Source organism: Vicugna pacos, chromosome 24 (genome assembly GCF_048564905.1).
Source record: "Vicugna pacos chromosome 24, VicPac4, whole genome shotgun sequence".
Classification (NCBI taxonomy): domain Eukaryota; kingdom Metazoa; phylum Chordata; class Mammalia; order Artiodactyla; family Camelidae; genus Vicugna; species Vicugna pacos.
Window position 1 is genome coordinate 12,218,362 of NC_133010.1, and position 14,753 is coordinate 12,233,114.

A 14,753-nucleotide genomic window follows, 5' to 3' on the forward strand; every position below is an offset into this window, starting at 1 on the left:
TGGTCCTAGGAGAAAACAGGGGTGGTTTTTCCTTCAACTTTTCTCTTTTTTTTCCCCAAAGGACAGGATTTTAGCATTGTTACAGCTATTTTACAGATTCCGATATTTGAACTCAGATGTCTTTCTTCCCTCTAAAAACTATTTCTAGAGTCTGTGGTTTTAGCCAAGAAATATGTATCTGTTCTTGTCACTTTTAACCTGCAAGTTAAGCAAATGTCCTACAATGATTAATAATGGATTGCAAATAAGATAGAAAGGCTAGATGATGATGGTAAGATATTAATTGGTTCATTCAGCAGAAATCACAGTGAAAACTAGAAATACAGAACAGTATAATGGGAGTTGGGCAGAGGTGCGTCGCTCACTCGTCCCCAGAGAGTTATTTTCCATGACAAAATAACTGTTCTAAAAATAATGTAGGAATTCTATAACCATGCTGTCCACTGAGTTGAAGATGCTATGTGGATTACTGTTTTAAGACATACATTTTGGAAGAAAAGACAAGCCATATGGCTACTAGAAATAAAGCAATATTTGGGGCCAGAAAAAAATGTATTTTCTTCTCTGTTACAAGGGACATGAACACCAGACTGCTAGCTTTGGACTTTATCATAGTTCTAACAGCTAGATGAAAATGCCAGGTGGATGAATGTTGAATGAATCCATATGCGGCTGTTAAAATGTAGCAACTGGCTGCACCACGGACTCGTTCAGAGATGCTAAAGGCAGGAGTTAGAGAGAAATTCAGCAAATCCACTAGGCTTGTCAAATCCAATTTGTTGTTTGCTCTTAGTTTGCACATTTAGGTTTATATGGAAATTAACTTCTGACCAGTGCGTCATATTTAATGATGATCATACCAATCAAACATAAATATCAATCAGTTTGAGGACTTGCAACAAACATTAAATTTCTAACTTTGTTTCTTTTGGTGAGAAAATGGAATACAAATACTGATACTATAGCTCACAAATTTAAAAAAACCCAACACTTTTTTTGGGTGTGTCTTAGTAATGACAGCCATAAAGTTCAGGACGATATTTAAACTCTCTCAAAAGCATTTCTTTTCTGAACCAAAGGATGGATATAGCATACTAAATAGATTTGTTTCAAAATTATTTGGAAGAAGAGTCAATAGAATGGAAATCAACTAATAAAATCGGATTTGTGACACTTTTTATGTGGTTCCAGACTTCTCTGTCTGCAAGAACTGTCCATTTCTGCTTTAACTTTGTTCTGTTTCCTTTTGAAAAGTTACCAAGCTATGTGGTAATCGAGTTACCGATTGAGTTGGCCATTTGATTCTTTTATAGATTCCTTTTCCTTGGAAGAGTCATTCATAGACGGTTAAACATCTGAACACATAATGATGTTTAGATCTTCCAGGTTTCGAAGCAGCACGTACCATCTATCACACTCTTTAGTCCAGCTGAAGGGCTCAAATTCTCTTACTGACTTAGCTCAGTAGACAGTCTCTATCTGACCCCTTTAACGACAGATTTGCTCATAGGCCATCCTCTAAGTCTAGATTCCTATTTTAGCATGCCTCTAGGTCTTGATCTAACTGAGAATAGGTCTAACTGAAGTTTTTAATTTTTCCTTTTTAAAATGTCATTTATTTTGAACTCAGATTTTTATTTTTTTTGACTTTAAAAAATTCCATTTAATTTTTTAATGGAATGAATGATTCCTTAAATTCTATGGTGCTTTACAATTTTCAAGTTTCACACACATGATTTCATGTCATCCCATAATAACCCCTTTTTTTCCCCCTACACCTGTATTGTCCCTCCCCCCCCCCGCCTCTCCCCACTGGTAACCACTAGTTTGTTCTCTATATCTGTGAGTCTGCGTCTTTTTTGTTTTATTCACTAGTTGTCATGTTTTTCAGATTCCACATATAAGTGATATCATACAGCATTTGTCTTTCCTTTTTAAAATTTAAGTGATTTTTAAGGCCGCATACATTTTGGAACTCACTAGCAGTTTAGGTCCGGTCATGGATTGATCCAAATGGCTTTGCTATACTTTTCTCAGGTTTTCTCATCATCAGTGTTATACCGATAGGAGCTAAATTCTGCTCTTTAGGACACAGCATTCCATTTTAGTCCTAGGGTATTAATTTACAAAATCAATATCAAAAGATAGAGGCTTTCCCTTCTGGGGGATGGAAGAATATGGACAGAGGTGATGTCATTCATTCCCATGACTGTAAATTTCCTGTATTTATATCTCTAGCCCAGACTTTCCTCTGTCGTTCAAGCTTCTATATTCAAATTCCTACATGAACAACTCTTCTTGTATTTCAAATTTAACTTCTCTGAAATTAAATTTTCTTCCTGCCTCTCCACCCCAACCTACTTCTGCTCCTACCTCAGCCTCCAACTCCCAATCTGTTCCTCTCTCAAACTCCCCCTGTAAGTCAGTGGCCTCACTAGCCATAGTACTAAAGCCAGAAGCCATCTGGTCATCCTGGACTCAATCTCCTCCCTCACCTGCCACATGCAATCCATCAGCAAGCCCTCTGCTATCTTTAAAGGATATCTTCGGTCCATCACTTCTCTCCCTCTACCTCGACCGTCACCTTCCTAATCCATCACCGTAGTATTTCACCCAAGCGACTGCAACTAATGAAAATTTCCCAGCTGATCTTGTTTCCACTCTTGCCTTCTCCTAATCCTTTCTTTTCCAAAATGCCAGTGAAACTTATAGAAATGCATTTCATATCATGTAATTCTCTTGCTTTAAATACTTGATTTTCCACTGGACCAATAATAAAATGCAAACTCCTGTGCCCTGCAGGATACGGCAGCAGCAGAGGACTCAGACCTCATAGCTGATCCCGCTCTTCCAAGCTCAATGTGCTCCAGCTGCCCTGGGCTTCTTTCTAGTCCTCAGACATGGCGAGAACTCTTGCCTTAGTACTTCTGTGCTGTGCCTGTAGTTCACCTTCCTGGCTCTTCATATGGTTGACTTCTTTGCATCCTTCAAGTTCATAATCAATGTTACCTACCTAGAGTGATCCTCCCTGAGCCACCAAGTCCCTCTAATCTGCCACTGTTTTCAATTATAGCACCGTATTTTCCCCTCCTAGCACTTAACCTCAAACGCTAATTATTTCCTTGCTTCTTATCGGTGTTCCCTTGGAAAACTGCAGTTCTACTGGATGAGGACCATGTATACACATCTCTCTTGCTGACTACTTTAACCCCAGAGTCGATCACAGAAATTGGCACTCAGTAAATATTTGTTGAATGAAAGCATAATTATACGGATGGATGAATGAAGTCTTGCTTATTCTTTGAATCCTTCATTTATGATTACAGATTACATGTTGTTTGCAATGGAACATTTTGCTGATGAATATGTAGTGATGCATGAATATTTGTGATTGATATGAAAATGCAAGATTTTTCCAGATTTTTTTTAAAAACATCACATACAAACTGACCATGAGGTTGAAAGAAATTTTATTTTCATGATAAAAATCACATCGATCATGTTTTGAAATTTGGATTATCTTGAATCAAAATATAATTTTCTGATATAACAATTTCTGACTTCCTTCCCCTATCAGTAAGTCAGTACCCTGGACCAGGGTTTAGGGACCGGTGTTCAGATATGGGGATGAAGGGTCACTTTTTGGAGAGAGACGCTCTGTAGAGAGGCAGTTCTGAAGAAAGTGTCTTGGGGGAAATGCCAGTTAATTTCCAGGCAGCCTGTTCATGAATAATTAAGCTGAAGGAAGGGCTCAGTATGACCCTCCAGGAGGAGCTGGGAAGAACTTCTAGAGAAGTTACAAGTAAAGGAGAGAAATGAACCCAAGAATGAGTTGCTGAAGCAGATTTTAGATTTTTCAAGTGCTTATGCTCTTAGGTAGGAAAGATACAGTAAAAGATATTGACTCAGCTTGCCAATTAATAATGAACAGAACAGAGCCCACTTTGAGTTCCACTGCAGACAAGAGAATCCACAAGGCTCTGAGAAGCTTGGACCTTGAAGTCCAAGGACTCTTTATTCCTTTAGTCCAATGTGAATACTTACGTCAGTTGTATTCTGTCAGTCCCTTTATGTCTCAGAGTGTTCTGATTTCCATACACTTGCGTGTCAAGTGTAATCATAAATAGAATGAACCTGTGTGTGTGGTCAGGTCCTGGTATTTCCTGAAGTGGGGTCCAACTTCATCCACACAACACCCAGCAAAAGGCAACAGGAATGGCCAAGGATTACGTCTGCCTGCTTCTTCGTTCCTTCCCTTCCTCTTTTTCCTTTTTTTTTTTTTTATTAACTAACTCAGTATTAAGCACTTACCTATGTGCATCATTCATTGTGTTGGAGTTACTTGGAAAACAAGAAAATGCAAACTCTTAAGAGCCTTCCAATCAAGATTCTATTTGAATAATGAAACATACTTACATGAAAAACTAAATGTAACACAAGGAGCAGTACGGTTCTTACGATGTAAAACAGTGTTTTCCAAGCCATAGGTTCCTAGTCATCTTTTGGTGGTCATAAAATAAATTTATTGGAGCAGGACCACACTTGACCAAACAATAAACAGATAATAAATAAATAGGAGAAAGTGGCCCCCAAAAAGTGTATTACATGTAATAAAATATATTTATTTCATAAAAATTTTGGAGGACAGATGTATGTCTGCATTATATGCCAAAGTAAAATGTATGTCTTACTATGAGACGAGGTTTAAAAGGTCTTTGAAAGACACTATTCAGAGTAGTTTAGAAAGACTGATTATTTTAACCTGAGTAAGTCAAGAAGGACAGGCTCCCTGGTTCTGAAAGTACTTGAAGGAGGCTTATAGGTGTGAGATGACATTTCAAATGAAAGCTACCCCCAAAATTTTGAAACTGTGAAGTAAGTTATAAACATAATAGAAAGTAAACCTTACAGAATCAGCTTAATCTTTAACGAATGACCAGCGTATGACCAATTATGCTTCCAGAATCTTCTAGGAAACCTGTGACCAATACACCATAAACTCTAGATCTCGCAGTTTGGAATCACTCTTTATCTCTGATCTCACAAGAGGAACTTTTTTAAAAGAGTTGTTCCTGTGAGGTGTACCATATCTAGAAGAGTGACTGAAACTATTCTTCTAATTGTTTGCTCCAAATATTTACGTGTTTAAGATACTGAAAGTTTTTTTTAAAAGGTGAAAAGCCTAAAGATAATTAGCCAAGTCAGTAAATTGAAAGTGATGGGCCCCACCCCACCCCCACCACTATATTAGATTCACTTGTGACTTCTATTGGAGCGTGGATTCTCTGAGCTCTACTGGTCATTTGAGCAAAAAAAAAAAAAAAATTCAAGGACTCAGGACAACTGATTTTTTTTTTTTTAGATGCAAAAGAAGGAAATAAAGGGAATAAAAGCAGTCAGGGTAGCCTCTAGAGAAGGGAAGCTGTTGTTGCAGGAATCTTGCAAGTTAATGAGAATTCACCCGGGACTCCAGAGCCACGGAGAGAGGGGAGAAAGGAGGAGATGGGGAGGGGGGTGGATAAAAACTCTTCCTTTGCAGCTGGCCCTCTCCCTCATTTGTTGCTCCAATAAGCAGTAATTAGGTCCTGAGCTAATGGTGTCAGCTGATCTGCTGTTTTTAGGCTAGACCCAGAGGAATCTCCATGGAAACCCGGCTGGAGTCGTCCCCCCACCTGGATGCTGAGTGCTCCTTTCCGCCACCTGGCTGCCGCCGGGCCCGCTGCTACCTCCTCCTGCCTCTAACCTGCAGCCTGCAGCATGCGCACTGCCCCCGGGATCCCTAAATGGGACAATTCTGCCCGTGACGTCAGCGCCCAGCCGTCTCCACAGAAACTTTTGTCCCATTGGCCAATCAGAGAGCTTGGAAGGGGCCGGGGAAGGGGGGGCGGGAGGAGAGGGGAGTGGGAGGGGTGGGGGTGAGGGGAGAGGCGAGAGGTTTAGTGTGTGGAGCTGCTCGCGCTGCGCCCGGGCTGTCAGTCCCGGCTCCAGCCGCCGCGAGACCTTCCCGGAGACGCGCGCACACACCGCGCACCCCCTGCACACCCTCGCCCCCTTGCTCACACACACGCACGCACTCAGGCTGGCGGAGCAGGAGCCTCTGACCATTTTGCAAGTGCCGGGACCAGCTGCGGCGCAGTGGGTGCAAACACTCCGCCTTCCCAGTCGGGGCTTTCGTCTCGGAGACGACGGCGAGGAAACGAGGTGGGCTAGGACGCGGACCTGGCGCCGGCACTGGTCGGGCCGCTTTCCTGGGCAGAGCCGCCTCCCGGGACGGGCGCGGGCCTCCGCAGAGAGTAGAATAAAGAGGAGCGGCCGCAATCGCAGCGCGAGGAGGATGGGAACTCCCCTGTTTCCAGCTCTGTAACAAACGGATGGAAATCCTGAATGGAGGAACTGCTGATTTCATTTGCTTGAGAAATCGTCCAGAGGAACTCATATTTGGCTACTCTCAGCAGTGGAGGGGGTGTCCATGACGTGGCAGGGGGAAGACAGACATCTGAAACCTCCCGTGTGAACTGCAAACTGTAACCAAGCAAGGGGGAAATGATACCTCGCTATATTTTAATTTCATGCACAGGGTTTTAAGCATCTGTGTCATAAACTTACTTCTATGCCTTGCACCCAGTTCAGCAGAGACCAGAGGAGTCCTGTCTGGGGACCCCGTCATTATTCCGGGAGACCCGCTGCCAGTGGCCTGCCTTCGTTTACCCACATCCCCCCTGGAACGGATATCTGTTTGGGGTACCACAGTGTATCCTACAGAACTATGGCTAAATCTCCGTGAATGCTTTGCTAATTCTGGGACTTAACTCCTGGAACCTACCTACGGGGCTGGATTTTAGCTTAAATACAGCAGAAGAAATGAAATTTTAAGCCATTTTTTTTAAAACCTTAATTATTTTTGCCTGTGTAGCAGGATTTGCTAGGTTTAACAACATGACAGGTAAGAACTTTCTCTCTTTCTAGTCCCTGAACGCCCCACGCAGGGAAGGCCGAAGCAAAACAGGACCCTGGAGGAAGGAGAGCCCGGGGACCTGAGTGCCCTTCCGGCTCCTAGGCGTTCGGCTGGGCAGCTGCTTTTGAGAGGTGCCTGGACCGGGGGGTCAGAGGCTGGGGAAGCTTCTGGGGCACGCGCGGGGAGGCGGCGCTGCGCTCCACCTGCCTGCCCCGGACACAGCCTCGGGCGAGGCGTCGAGGGACCACCCCAAGTCAATATTGGGATTTTTAATAAACCAAGGAATGGGATTTTAATTATTCAAAACCCAACTCCTTTGGGCCAGATGCTGTTAGGATGGTCCTACTCACACAATATTAAAGAGACCCATCACTAAGAGGACGAGAAAAGCGTCTAACACATCCCTTACAAACGAATGAACCCAGAGACTCGGTGTAGCACAGGGCACTGATCGCTCGTGCCCAACCGGACCCTCCTCCCCCTCCCCATTCCTCCCCCCACCCAAGGCAGGCTCCGGCGGCAGCCGGGACCTCGCATCCCTACACCGTGGCCTGGGCTGCATTTTTCATGAGCCCCGGGTGAACAGGTGCGAAGTGCGCTAGGAGCATCCGGCCGGCGGCCGGGAGCCGGGAACATGGAGAGCGAGCGCGACATGTACCGCCAGTTCCAGGACTGGTGCCTCAGGACTTACGGGGACTCAGGCAAGACCAAGACGGTGACCCGTAAAAAATACGAGCGGATCGTCCAGCTCCTCAACGGCTGCGAGTCGAGCTCCACGGACAACGCCAAATTTAAATTCTGGGTCAAATCGAAGGGTTTCCAGCTGGGCCAGCCGGACGAGGTCCGCGGGGGCGGCGGCGCCAAGCAAGTGCTCTACGTGCCGGTCAAGACCACGGTGAGTGACTCGCCTTCTTCTGTTATTTGTCTTCCCGAGCAGCCCGGTGGGGAGGGGGGAGAGGGGGGAGAAGGGGGGGCAGTGAGCCACCGTTGGCTCGTGTGCCCCCCACCCCGCTCGGCCCCCTCCCCGAGTCGTCCCCACTCTCGTGAGCCAGGCGCGTTCCCCCCAACGTGGAGTCTTTGTGGTTCTTTATTTTAAAGCGGCAGCGCACATCCAGGGCGCACTGCCCTCCTCGCCTCCTGGCCCCCGGGCCCGCTGCTGGAGCTTCCATCCCCGGGTCCCGCGTCCTCGGGCTGGGCCATTGTCCCACGTCCTTCGCTGGGCGCCTGGCGCGTGTCCCGCCTTCGCCACCGCGCATAAAGGCCACGCTGGAACCCCAGCCGCACGCTTGGATAATAGACGATTCTGATCGATAGTCTACAGCGTCTCCTTATTGGCACAAAGCCCGAATGTGGCGCTAGTGGTGGATGTGGGGGCTCCCCCCCCCCTCCATGAACACTATCAGGTTTTATTGTTAGATTGCCGCCCGGGAGACACCGGCTGCCAATTGCCTTAATCACTCCCAGAGAGCTTGCCACGACTACTTAGGTTGTAGATAAGATCCTGGAGATTCCTCCTTCTCGTCCCCCCCGTTCCTTTCCTCACTTCCCCCTTTCACAAATAAAGCCGCCGGAGCTGAATGATGAACAACAAAGAGAGATGGGTTTGGGCACAATCAAGTGGTGTGTATTTGTTCCTCATTCTGGGACGTTTCTAGTCTCATGGCCACAAAGCTCTAAGCCCAGGCGCTGAAAGCTGTTGGCGTTGGGAGCTCAGTGTATCTCAGCCTCACTCGGCAGAAGCCTGTGAGGTTGGGGAGCGGCGGCGGCGGCGGCGGCGTCAATTTCCTTTTTAAGGAGATGGGAGCTGTGGGCTACAAGTAGGAGTGCAGATCAGATTCTTAAGACCGCTTTTTCCATCATGCTAGGTGGGTACTCGCCTGGAGTAGGGGTGGGGGAGGGTAACTGGCATCCTGTGTATTTTTGCCTTGCTTTGGGGTTTCTGGAGCATTTGCTCCTTCTCCCTCCCTCCCTTACTGGCAACTGTTTCCCGTGCAACATTCCTGGAGGATGCTAGAAAGGAGATGCCTTGAAAGCTGTTCTTCTGTCTCAAACGGAGGTATATTAAATTGGAAATCTGTGCATGAAAAATTTTTCAAAGGATTATTTATGTTTAGAAGGCAATTTACGATTTCCTGAGATTAATTAGGGATAGTTGTTTGAAGGAAGTGTATTTCTTTTGAAATTTATATCGGAAAGGGTAAATAGAAATAATGGCAAAATAGAAACACGCATAAAAGTTATACTGCTTTTTTAAAAAATGTACAGTTGCTGGAAGGTTTCGAGGAGGTAGATCTGTAAAGGCAGCCTTCTCCTTTAATGTGTGGCATTGCTAAGACAATGGTGAGATTGCTTTAATAAATGAGAACTAGATGGGCATGGATTAGAACTGAGGTTTACATGTGGATGAGCCCGAAGTCTGTCATAGAGAATGAAGTACTTCGAGTCATTTGTATTTGGAATAATATTAAGAACTTGATTAAAAACAATAACTTACTGTTACACAAAGTAAATTAGAATTCAAAACATGTGAATGTATTTTCCTTTGGACAATACTGGCTAATGGATGAATAAAATAATCATTTAAGATATATTTACTGAAATATTTTTAGTAAGATTGTATATATGTATTTTTTAATTGCTAGCTGGGGAGGTTTTTTTTTTTTAATGTTACACAGGCTCTGTTTATGTGTCAGATAGTTAATTTTGTATTGGTCGAATGAGTTTATACTTGCATGGATTGGGTTACATCCACTATATAAACATGTGCCTTTTTAAAATGTTAATTACAAATTCTAACATAAATTCTGTAACAGACGTAGAGGCACTGAGATAAACATGGATGCCAGTAATTCAGACCAGCATTCACATGCTCAGATACCATATTTTCATTCGAAAATTAATGCAGAGTTGTTAAAGAATGGCTCCTGAGACATCTAATATAGAGTGACAACTCCAGAGTTAATAATAAAGTAACACGTGTTTCTCTTTTCGGTGAAGATGCCATATAGTTAAAGGAGAATATGTCATCCTCAGGTGTTATTTTTGGAGAATGGTTTCCCGTGTAGTATTTAAGAGCACTGATCTTCATTCACAGCTGTTTTGAATTGTTGAAGAGGTTTTTAATTCATGAACTCTTCTATTGCTCTTTATGAAATTTTTATGCGGCTCCTGACATAGAATTATAGGCTCCTCCTTCTCTGAGAGACAGCCAATCATCATTTCAATGAGTTAAGAAATACAGGATAAAAGGGGATCTTTTATTTGTTTCCCCACATCTCAAAATATCTCTTCCTTAAAAATACATTGATTTTTTTCTTTATGATGGCAGGAGCGCAGTCACTAGAGAGATAAAAATATATTTTCCTTGTAATTCAAAGGCATATACTGGTGAAAAGAAAGTACTGTATTTGAATGGTATTTTCAAGTAGACAATCATTCTAGCTTTTTGAGGTTTGAAGGTTCATGGATGGCTTTGCTGTCGCTGAGAAAGATTTGCACCTGATGTTGCAGTAACCCACTGCTGCTGATAATTAGACATCATTACCACTGCGAAAAGGGAAAGGGAGAAAGGGAGAGGACAGGCTGGGGCTAATTAACTACTTGTGTTTAATAAAAGAAAGGGAGACTGATGGCAACTGGGAGGTCGGATGAGACCAGAGCAGACGCATGCACAGACTTAACTGAAGCAGGGCTGTCTTTCCGTCTGGAAGAAGCTTGGTTCTACCTCTGCTTTTTCCAAAAGAATAGATGGAGCTGGGCAAATACTTTTTCCCCTGAAGCCTAAATGCAGCCAACGATAAAATCAAGCGTCAAACTGACTTAAAAGTGCAGAATATTGGAGAAGATAAATATGCCCTCTGATGTTTGTCCTGGCCATGCCTAAAGCTGAGGGGACATATCTGTCACTGCCTAGATGACTGTGTGGCTGAGGAGATACTGTTTGGTCACCAAGCAACATCCTGCAACTCAGCCATCTTAGGTCTGGAGTGGGACCTCTGTGTGCACGCGCGTACGTGGTTTGCTGAGCATCACATCCAAGTTTTTTATCCCCGGGCTACCGCTGTTCTTTTTGTATGCGCTTTCATTAAAAGTGTCAGAAATTTAGAAGTATGAAATTAGGAGTAACTTAAATCAGTTCTGAAAACGATACAGCAAATGTCTGACATGGATTATAAAAAAATGTTTAACCATCAATGACCATTTTAAATTAGCATTGCTATGGTTACTGTATTTTACATCTTTGATAGTTCTAGTTTAATCCGTCTTTAGGAACTTTGCAACCTGATTGACGTTTTTGTCTTCTGGCAATAATTAGTTGAAACATCACACTTAAAATTTAAACTACCAAACCACGTTCTACCACCAGATATTATGAAAGGTAAACCTAGAAAATAAACAGAAAATTCATTACAACTTTCCATCAGTAATATGATGGCTGCATTATCTTGCTTTTTTTTTAAAAGTCCACTGCACCATATAAAACGTTGAGAAATTCAGTAAACTCACATATTTATTTGTTTTTCAGTCTTAAGCAGACAAGGTAATAAATATCCTAACTGTAAAATCAAATAATGTGAACAATGCCTTTCCTGACCTGTAGTTGTAGGAACAGACATTTGGGTCTAATTTTTACCATTCAGGTATATTTTTTTCCTTCTATTTATTTGACTAGGAAACATACAATGAAGTTTTCCTCCAGAAAAGAAAATGCATTATCATTAGTTATGTCATTTAAAAATGATGATTTATTCAGTTCTGCAATCTGTAGCCTCAGATTTCATATTATTCTTTCTGTGTATACGGCTAATTGACTATCATACAGTGATTAGAATGAATATTCATGGACTAGTTCATAAACAGTTACTGGGTTTTGTTTTTTGTTTTTTTTTTTTTTTAAGTCTCTGGCTGTGGTCTTTGGTAATTTTTTATAAATAATCATTTATAAGGAGTCTGTGTACATTTCACCTGACCTAACTCCATGGCTGAGGCACACATCACTACATTGGGCCTTGATCCAGAATTCGCTGCAGAAATTCTAGAAAACGAAGCTGAGGGACATGCAAGCTATACGTGGTGATACTTTATAACTCTGACACTGAGACAAATCATAATAGTAGTCACTGAGATATAAGCAAATTTTTGCTTATCTCTTAAGACTTCCACAGTGGGAATTGCTACTGATAACCCTGCATTTTTTGCTTCGTTCAAGTATTTTGGGACATTCTATACCATGGGTCTTTGGGGTCAAACAGATCCTAAGTATGACTCTTAGCATCGTGGCTTGTCAGCTGACTTTAGCGGTTTCTTGTGAGTTGTTGTCAGGAATAAATCCTCCATGGCAGGTCCCTAGCACAGTGCCTCTGTGAGGCTCTCAGGGAATGGTGGGTCCCTTTATTGGAGGCCAGTTGGCCATGAGTATTCAGGGACATGAGGCTTGTAGAGATAATCCCCTGAATTTTAGGAAGAAATCAGCCCCTCTTAGTTTATGAAGACTATCCCACTGTATTTCCTGAGATACCAATCTTTGGACCTTTCCTTTGGTTCTTCGTCCTTGTCTTGCTAGTAACTACACGGGAGGTGAGGGCCAGGACTCCATGTTCATATATATATCTCTGTAAACCTTCTGAGCCAGCTGAGATTCTACTTGGCAGGATTGTAACTCTAGACTTTCTGCATAGGATAGAGGAAAAATGAAGAAGGAAATGCAGGGATGTGGCAGCAGAACTTCCAAAAGTTTCCATCTCCACGTCAAGGTCATAAAGATCTTTCATTAACAGCTGTTGCCTTTGCTAAGCCTTCTTATATCTAACTGGGAGAGACTGAAATGATTCGAAGGTACTTTAGGTTACATTCACTTTCACGGTCCTGGAATATCAAGGTAGAACTTCATGGACAGCAGTAGATGGCAGGAAACATGGTATCAGTTTGCAGGGTATCGATCTTAGAGCAAGATTTAAATCCTGGATTTGGCATTTACTGGAGCTGTGAGTTATGGAAAGTTTCTTTACTAAGGATGCAGTTTCCTCTTTGTAAATGTCCGTAATATTACTTGCCTAACTAGTTTTGGATAATAATAATCATAGTTCATCCTTCATAAGCATATAGCATATATAGCATGTCTGGCACATAGTAAATTGTAAAAAAAAAATGGAAACCATTTTAAGTATTATAAACAAAGCAAGAATACCATGATGTAATTATAATTATGTATTATGAACTCAAAATCACCCTGGTGTTAAAATACAGGATACATAATACTTACATGTGCATTAATGTATTTATTCACATACTTATTCTGCCTACGCCGCTTTTAGAAAATAAAAATGACTTTGTTTTCTTTAAAGTGATGCATTCTTATTATTTCAAAAATCTAAGTGAAAAGGAAAAAAATACTAAAAATTCATGCTAACTTTCTTGCCCGAATATAACCACCATCAGCTAATTATCAGCATCATTACAGATGTCCCTCCAAACACGTACACCAAAAGAATATTAGATATAATGATTGTTAGTCATACTGTATATGAACCAGCAGAAGTAATTTTCTGAAACTGGGATAATTATATGCTAATTTAAGTAAGAAGAATAAAATATAATATTACCGAAATGTAACAAAAGAAGAAATACAATTCAAAAAAAAATTGCCAATAGATAAATGCTTCTTCAAAGAAGTATTTATTCCTGAATTAATAGATAGGATTAAGAAAAACACTGAGAGTGAATTACATTTATTTTTTCAATTACAAATTTCAATTTTATACCATATAATTGACTTTCTCCAGTGGTAGGTGAGTAACAAATGTAGTTTCACTTCTCACCTCTTTGTTACTTATCTCCCTGTTTATATTAGATTGTATTTATTATATTAGAGTTGTTATATATTTATTGTATTGTATTAATTATATAATTGTTTTTATCGTCAAGATTTTTTATGTTTATGTTTCAGTAGATAATTTGTTTCTTACAGCTATTTCTCCTTTGTTATATTTAAATGCTTACCTATTTTTTCACCTGGTTTTCTTTACTTCTAAATTCTTTGATTTACCAGTTGATTAGCTGTAATTCCTGATCATCTTTTGTTCCATTTTTTTCCTAAGGAAGAGTTCAGGAGTTCTGTTTTTTGAGGTTTCTAGGTAACTGAAAATATTTGTCCTTCGCCTTCATACCTAAGGACAGCTTAGCTAGGTATAATTTCTTTGTTTCAGTTTTTCCACCAGAACATCAATAGATATTGCATTAGCTCTGTTTAAAATTCTAAGGCCAACCTGTTTTTCCAAATTTCAAGGATTGTTTACTTATGTATCGTTGAAATTAAATAATTTCACCAAGATACATCATGAATTCCTTTCCTCGCTCTTTATCCTGAATAATTGTACTCATATCCATGGCTTCACTTGTCTCTGGTGACTTACTGCACATCTTCTGGGGTTCTGATCTGTGTTTTCTATTAGATGATATCCCAAAGCATCATGATATCCCAAAGCACCTAAATTTGAACATATCCAAAAATGAATTTTTCGTCTCTATTCCTCCATCCTAGGTCCTCCAAAGTTACTTCTTTTTTACGAAAAATATTTTTAAGTTTTCTTTCTCCATGGATAGCAACAAACTTGCTCATTTATCCAAGCCAAAAATCTGTGCAAGATGCTTGATTTCTCCTTTTCTTGCTTCCTTATAGTCAATACTTGACAGTTTTTTTAATTGAAATATAGTTGACTTGCAATGTTGTATTAGTTTCCAGTGTACAGTATAATGATTCAGTTATGTATATATATTCTTTTTCATATCCTTTTTTATT

At 41.4% G+C, this 14,753-nt stretch overlaps 1 protein-coding gene across 8 annotated transcripts in view; it reads left to right on the forward strand.

Moving 5' to 3' along the window:
- The first annotated feature begins 5,940 nt into the window (after positions 1–5,940).
- The window catches only part of NOL4 (nucleolar protein 4), a 244,241-nt gene continuing 235,428 nt past the window's right edge, over positions 5,941–14,753 (forward strand). For all 8 annotated transcript variants that reach the window (XM_072949037.1, XM_072949038.1, XM_072949046.1 and 5 more), the window contains exon 1: positions 5,941–7,850. In XM_072949037.1, the coding sequence (XP_072805138.1) occupies positions 7,590–7,850 (261 nt within the window). In that variant the 5' untranslated portion in view covers positions 5,941–7,589. The remainder of the gene's footprint in view (positions 7,851–14,753) is intronic.